The sequence below is a fragment of the Aplidium turbinatum genome, chromosome 6 (genome assembly GCF_918807975.1).
Source record: "Aplidium turbinatum chromosome 6, kaAplTurb1.1, whole genome shotgun sequence".
NCBI lineage: Eukaryota > Metazoa > Chordata > Ascidiacea > Aplousobranchia > Polyclinidae > Aplidium > Aplidium turbinatum.
The window spans coordinates 6198666-6206908 of NC_137477.1; the positions used below are offsets into that span (position 1 = coordinate 6198666).

At 36.3% G+C, this 8243-nt stretch overlaps 1 protein-coding gene across 1 annotated transcript; it reads left to right on the top strand.

The window, feature by feature from the left end:
- The first annotated feature begins 829 nt into the window (after positions 1–829).
- On the top strand, positions 830–2333 carry LOC145772117 (stathmin-like). Its single transcript, XM_082583954.1, has one exon. It carries the CDS (start codon positions 903–905, stop codon positions 1512–1514), a length of 612 nt encoding a protein of 203 aa, XP_082440080.1. The 5' UTR covers positions 830–902; the 3' UTR covers positions 1515–2333.
- Positions 2334–8243: the final 5910 nt, after the last annotated feature.

Consider the following 8243-nt stretch of genomic DNA (forward strand, 5'->3'; position numbering starts at 1 on the left):
ACTATATATATTTGATGTAATTTGCTCTTCTTAGCATTTAGCTCTTTTTGTAGTATTAATAGCATTTACTGTTGAATTATTCATAATATATATACATACAGTAGAATTCGCCTATAACAGCACCTGTAAGGGATTGCAAAAACTGATGTTATAGCCGAATTGACGTTATTGACGAACTACCGCAAACTATTCCAAAACTGTCTTGATTAAAGAAAGAGGTGTATAATCCAGTCAGGTTTGCTGTGTGCCACCAAACTGACAAAAGTCACGCAGAAAATACAGTAAACAAAGAAATTGTTTAAAAAAATAACCTACAGCGAAAGGTACAGGAAATTTGCGCAATACAGCTCGTTATATACAGTAGTATATAACGAGATCTCTTTCGACAACTGTACTGTGTAACACTGCGGCTGCTAGTTTATATACAGTACTGCAATGCACGTACAACTGTTGCTTTGAGTTGTTTAAAAGTCAGCTGTGGAGCTGCTTTTTACACGTGATAGTTTTTCACGCGGGAAAAAAGTTAATTCAGTTAATTAAAGTCCCTGCTGCGAACGACGTAGCAAAATAAAGGGAAGACATTTTGCAAGCAGCAGCGCTAACTGGATTAAAAGACTGACCGTTCGTGGTGAAGGAAAAGTGACGTTATAAACGAACAAAAGACGTCTGGGGACCAATAAAGGGTGCTGTTACATGCGAATTGACGTTATAGGCGATGCTGTTGTAGCCGAACTACAATGTACGTAAAAGATAGGAATTCTGCCGGGACCGAGCAAAATGTGACGTTATAGGCGAATTGACGTTATAAACGAAGCCGTTATAGGCAAATTCTACTGTATTACAGTTGTTATTTTAAGCTACTTTGGTAACTGCCAATACCAAATTTGTTCACCTAATTAACAATGACTACTGATAAAAGAGTTCATGACATAAAGGAGATGGAAGTAAAAGAAATCATCAAGAGGAGATCGGGAGAAGCATTTGAGGTGATCTTAAAGCAACCCAATGAAGAAGGTGTGCAAAGTATGCTAAAGTCACCTCAAGCAAGAAAAGAAGTATCTATTGAAGATATAAAACTTAAGATGCAAGCAGCTGAGGATCGACGTAAGGCGAAACAAGAAGCTGTGATTAACCAGTTAAAAGCAGAAGAAGAGAAAATGTTAAAAGTAAAGCAGAAAAAAGCTGAAGCAAACGATTACTTTTCTTCATGGGCTGCTGAACGATTGAGAAACAAAATGTCACAGTATGAAGAAAATTATGGATCTGTACTTCAAGGACGAATTGACAAGTTTAAGGCATTGAACATGAAACCAGAAGAATTGAAAGAAAAGATTAAGAGAGAAATTGATAATATGTGCCAACAGCGTGAAGAGCAGTTGTTGCTAAAGCTGTCAAAGTCTGAGCAGTTGCGTCAACAGCAACTGGACAATGTACGAGTGAAACAACAGGAAAAAGAAAATCATGCCCAACAAGTTCGTCAAAAGAAATACGAAAATGCTGCTGGTGACAGTTAGACAAACTTCTGACAGAAGTACTTCACATTTTTAGTTCCATTGTCACTAAATTAAGTTCTGCTGGTGCAGTTGTTTTGGTAGCCTATGCCACACATAATTGCAAGTTTTGGTTGTGCAAATATTGGATTTATATCTAGTTACTGCTAAAAGTTATTGTGCTTGCCTAAATTCCAAATGATTATTTTGTTGTGTTTACGTATAGAGTTATTAAACAAATATAACAAACGAACATCTAATCTAAAGTTAAAACAAAACATGTGTGATTTAGTTTTGGTATTACTGTGCTTGAGAATACTTACTTGATTGTATTTACATTTTGCATCTTCAAAATATTCAACATTTGTGCTGTGAAACTGCTGAGTTGAGATTTTGGTGCTAAAACTGTGATTGTTTGGTATGTGTAGTAAATAAGAGTTCAATATTTTTTGCCATCGCGTCGCTAACTAAGTATCTCATGGTATTTTTTCAAGTCATGTAGGTTATTTACTGGTCAAGCAGTTTCATGTTCATTGCAGTTTGATTTCAGTCGCAACACAAAATGTGAAATTCAAAACTCAATACATCTGTTTACTTTGTGTTTTATTTCACTGCTGTACGTAATTGTCTTTACTTGCCAAAAAAACTGCTACCTGTGATGTTTATCACTGCCTTATTTTTCTAGTATATTCCTTGCCGTACATGTGTTGCTATGTTCATTTCCAATTATTAAAACTGTAGTCCCAATAGTAATATTTAGTGTGGCTAGCTTTTTCAAAGCTATCATTCGGTTTCAAACTAAATGTAGCTTAAAGTTTCTTAACCGTCTTTTGTTGCTGCCAGGTATTTGGATTTATAAAAAAGCAAAACAATTGTATTAAATATGATCTTTTAATGCTGCTGTATGTGCAATCAAGACACAATGTCATCTAACCAAGCTTAATCAACAGGTAACATTTTGAAAAGTTGTTTTAAGTGAGTAATGTTGCTTGTATCCGTGTTTTAAAAATAATTTGACTGCAGTTGTGATATCCCAATCATAGGTTGGTAGCACCGGTCTGCTACTATTCGGAGAGTTCCCTTTTCGGAGACAGCCTTTTTCGGAGAGTTCCTTATTCGAAGATTTTCTGAAATTTTTTTTAAAAATTATCGGCTACCATAGCCTAATTATCATTGCCGTTTTTACATCGTTTTAACGTCGCTAAACGTTAAAATCGTGCAGAAAGATAGAAATAAAATGTTCAAACAATTAAATGAAAATTCGTCATGTCAGTTCAGTTAAATTGTTTTTATTTGTGACTATCATATCAAAAACAATACACGTCAACATAGCAAAGGTAGAAGCGACAAAACGCGAACGTTAAAACGTACTTGAATTCGTCAGTTCAGTTGTTTTTATTTGTGACCATCATATCAAAAACAATACACGTCAACATAGCAAAGGTTGAGAAAAAGGAAGAAGCGACAAAACGCGAACGTTAAATCGTGTTTGTAACCAAAGTAAGTTATTGAGTTGAAAGACATTTGGCACGGTTGCAACACCTTCAGAAAAATTTAAGATATAAAGGGAAAATATAAAAAAGAAGATGTTATAAAAAAAAATAATGTTTACGTCTATAAGTTAGTACTTTTGAATAGTTAAACTGCCCACCGGTAGTTTGGATCAACAAATGTGTGGCCTACACTATAGCTTGGATTGAAAGGAAATTATCGGCTACCGTGGCCTAGTTATCCCAACCAGCAGAAATTGCCGTTTCTACATCGTTTTAGCGTCGCTAAACGTTAAAATCGTGTGGAAAAGAGAACTTTTGCTAACTAGGATACGCATACTAGGATATTCCACAATATCGTTTCTTTTGTAGTTGAAATTATCGATTATTGAAGCTTTAGATGAGTGGGGTTTAGACCTAACCACTGAGATCTTAAATCATATTTATGACAACGGAAAGATCCCTAGTGATATGGTACGTTTTATGATATATTCATAACTTTACCAAAGAAAACCGGAGCAACAGAATGCTCACTCCACAGAACATTTAGCCTCAACACCAAATTTCTTTGCTAAATTCCTTTGCTATGTTGACGTGTATTGTTTTTGATATGATGGTCACAAATAAAAACAATTCAACTGACATGACGAATTTTCATTTAATTGTTTAAACATTTTATTTCTATTTTTGTTTCTGCATGATTTCAACGTTTAGCGACGTTAAAACGATGTAATAACGACAATGATAATTGGGCTACGGTACCCGATAATTTTCATAGGCGTGTTATTGCATAAATTACCGATGCGTGTTAGCATTAGTAGTATTCAGACGTACCATCATATTCCTACGTTTCATGCCCTATTCCGAAATCGTATATTTAATTTTGTCAACCGCTGTCAGGTCTCATCTAACAAGTGGTTAGTTGCAGTTTTTACCTCAGAGTGTTATGCTTCTTCTGACTATGCGTCTCACTATAACGTAACTATGTACACATAAGTTTTCCTTATTAATGTAACCTTGTGTTGTGTTTATGAATATGGGCCTGTTTCTTTAGTGCCTGATGCAACTATTAAATAATAAGTAAAACTATCAAATATATAAATATTAGATAATAAAATTTCTATTTTTTTCTGCACGATTTCAACGTTTAGCGATGTTAAAACGATGTAAAAACGGCAATGATTTGATAATTAGGCTACGGTACCCGATAATTTTAAAAAAAAATTTAAAAAAATCTCCGAATAGGGAACTCTCCGAAACAGGCTGTCTCCGAATAGGGAACTCTCCGAATCGGACTCGCCGAAACGGGCCATTTCGTGGTAGCACAATGGTATATGTGAATGTACCATAACACAATTGTGCTCTTGAACAGTAATTTAAAGGTATTTTCTTTAAATTTACTATTTTTAGTTTATGAAGAGATGTTGTATTTTGCCCAATGCTTTGCCAATCAATTTATTAGGCACTCTTGATAGGTCACTGGTCTAATGGAATGTTCAATATTGATTTCAGTTTTGAAGAATGTGCAGTTTGTCAGAATCCACCAAGTTTTTAAGATGGAACAGTGTTTCACCATCAGCTGACATGATTCACGAAGTCAATTCTGTTGCACTGACCAATTGTTTTTCTGTTTGGTTTGGAAGAATAGAGAAATGAAAAGATTAGAGCTTTCTAGGTCGGCTGCATAGCCGAGTGGTGAGAGCGCTGGAACGGCAATCGAAAGGGCGCCGGTTCGACACCGCTCATTAACATGCAGAGCTGTGTCTTTGGCAGGACACTTAAAGGCATGCCTGAAGGTGGACATGAAGATTGGCTTCCTTGCCTTCCCGTCCACTTGATCTAAATCTTGGTGTAAGCCTGGATAGTGGATACAAGAAACAAACAAGAGCTTTCCTGTTGTGTTAAAGTTTGGATGAGAGGTCTTTCTGTTGCTAACATTGTGTAGAAGATAAAATTTAAAAAAATAACACCTATTGACGAACAATATATTGTATATATGGTTTGGTTAACAAGGAACAACTGTGTTGAAATATTGCTATGCATGGGCCTCTTGAAAAGTGAACTTTAATGCTTTATGTTTGTATAAATTTAAATAATTTATTTTTTATTGAATGTGAAATCATTACTATGTGATGGGCAAAATAGAATAATTAGCTATTCTAGAATATTCTAGACTACTGAAACCGAATATAGAATACAGATATCTATTCTAGAATAATTGACCGTTTTTACCATAAACACATTTTAATGATTTTACAAAAACAATGAACAGCACAAAATTGCTTATTGCAGTGTAACAAATTTAGGCTTTTTAAATGTTCACCAGTCAAACGGGATCTCATCTTGGTGGCAGTTAGTGTTGGGCGATATATCGAATTAAAATTTTCGATACGATATCTTGTCAATATCGATATTTATTTCAATTTTGTTCAATGTTTTAACTATCACAGCCCTAACTCGTAAAGTCTGCAAACCCTTACAATAACGTTGCCGAGGCCAAACGACAAAAGTTGAAATTGCCTCGGCAATTGCTTTGAACGTTTATTACAAAAAAAAATTGTACCAAAACATGTAAAAGGAGAAGCGAAAAATATACTAGAGCAGTCTATCCCGACCACACTGTTTGATTTGTTGTGATGTAATAATACCAAAAGTAGCGATAAAGCGAGCAACGCGATACGCACGCTGTTACGATAATTCACGTTAAATAACTCACGGGGAGGAAAAGTAAGTTAATTTTGGGTTGATTCAACATTCGAGTCAGCACAAATCGATTTAATTTTCCCGGCGGGGTTATATTGCGTAACAACAATGCCAAAAAAGAAATTTACGTTTGTTTTACATTAATTCGATATCTAGCGACGTTGAATTATCATAAAATAATGTAAATTGCTCAACCAGGTACCGTTAACAAATTAATAGCTTCCTGCGAGAAGATTGCCTCGATTTACGTATGCACTAACATAGTTTCGGCACAATTGGGATACTGCGAGCAACACAAAATCTATTTGATAAAGAGCTAGCTGTCAGAATCGGAATCATCAAATGCTGTATCGGAGGATGAGGTTGTCGCGTCATCACTGGAATCAGACACATCAATGGGCTCATCGCTTGGCTGTAAATCTACACTCTCTTCACCGTTCGCAATGAAGCGTCCACGTTTTGCGGCTTTCTTGCTTTGATACCCATCCATTCCACACGCCTCTTTCGCAGAGCTCCATCAGGATATTGACTAAGGAGCAATTTTATGGCTGTGGCATAACGACTGGCAGGAATGTCTAACCCTAACCTTACAAGCGCTCGTGTGGCCTCAGCATTTTTATTACCGACGCTAATTTCAAAGATTGAGAAACTATTTTCTTAATTAGAACAAAAATATCAAAATATCGAGTATTTTTTCAAATATCGTATCGTTTTTTGTTTTTTTTTCAATATTGCCCAACACTAGTGGCAGTTAAACCTGCACTTGAAAAACACCTCTGTGAAGAAGCAGATGTGGCAGTTACATAAAAAGATTGCACTTGACAAGAAAGATCTCTTTAATGCGAATGACGAAACTCGAACGTTTTTCCTATGCCGGATTGCACTAAATCGATGAACAATTCTACTTTCGCTGCAGCGAATTCGTTGCAACCAGACGGAGTGGTACAGAGTCGATCGTTAAAGCGGTTTCAATTATTCGATTTCATATGCATTTTGAAACCGGTTAGGCTTCACAACCGGTTATTCTATATTCGGTATTCTATTTTGCCCATCCCTAGTCATACTAAGCTATTATCTACAAACGCCGATTACATGAGAAAGCAATTTTTTAAGGCAATTTAAGGGCAAAACTTTTCTTGTCCCTCTTGATTCTTACACCAATCTACACAGTTCTTCAATACAATCATTGACTACCATGTATGATAATGATGACTCAGAGATAAATCAAAATGGCCGATGATTGTTCTTCATAGTTCTAATTGAAATCAAATCATTGTGATCACCAGAACCTTTTGCAGCCGTACATGGTACGTGATCTTTGGCCAGCCGTAAAGCTGGTAGGGTTTGGTACCACAGGTGAACTTCATCTGGCACAACAAGCTGGTCACAGAGTCTAATTAAATCCTTCTTTTTACCTTTCTTGATAGGGAGTCTGCTAATTTCCGCTTTTGCAAGATCGGCTTGTGGAATGTGACGACCATGTCCAATTGTCCATAAACCTTGTTTTACTCAAACTAATCCGTATAATCATACCGATACCGGATGACTCGTGGCTCATTTTTTCGGTACTGAAGCCTTTTTATCAGAAACCAGATTACCATCTACATCATGACGTTTATTTTCCATGACCTGTTTGCAAGTTGTAAAAGTTTGTTGTGGTGGAAATGTGCAACTTTGTATGGGTTATTAAGAAGATGGAGATCCAGTCAAGCATTGTATAGGCATCAACATACTTTTTGGCCGATTTTATGGCTGAGTGCATACTATCACACTCCATATGCTAATGGCCATTCTCAAGGAATTTATGGGTTATTCTGCAAGAGATGTGCTTTGAACTGCATACAGGAACATAACAGCAACATTTTGGTTTTGGTTACCACATGTATCAGAATACAATGACACCTTGACTGCTCGTGAAAGTTGACATATCCATTCATAAAGGCATGTGCCAATCTCATTGCTACTTCTTCCACCTTCAATCTCAGACCAGCAGAAGCATGCAGCATTATTAGGTTTTGCAGCACTGTAAACAGATAGGTTGTAAACACAAGCCTTTAAAGTGGCGCTTTCGGATTTGCCGCAAAATGTTCGGACAGGTGACTGCTGACTGCCGATAGTGCGGTTTTGTACTGCGCCAAGCTTACGTACAATGTGGTCATTAGGGTGTTTCATTTGCTCCCTTTATTTGAATTTTGATCTGTCCCTAAGTTAATTCTGTTCTATTTGGAAAAAAAATAACCTGGAAATAATTTTTAATTTCATGGCCCCCCGTTTACCCCCCCCCCACCGCGACTCCGAAATTTCTGCCTACTCCAATCGCCATAACTCAAAAACCACTTTAGATAAACATGGGTTGTTGGGTATCAAAGTTATTGCCATACCCCACTTTGATTCAAAAATGCTGTCAAAATAACAATCTGAGCAAAAAAAATTTTTTTTTTCATTTTTGCACAACATAAGAAAAGCAGTTGGCATGAATATTGAATAGCCAAACATACGATGTGAACAACCAAACATAAGTGGCAACTGACACAACACCAAAATTAATCACATGACACAA

What these genes read in the sequence shown, in the direction of transcription:
- LOC145772117 (XM_082583954.1), top strand. Translation starts at nt 903, where the DNA reads ATGACTACTGATAAAAGAGTTCATGACATAAAGGAGATGGAAGTAAAA.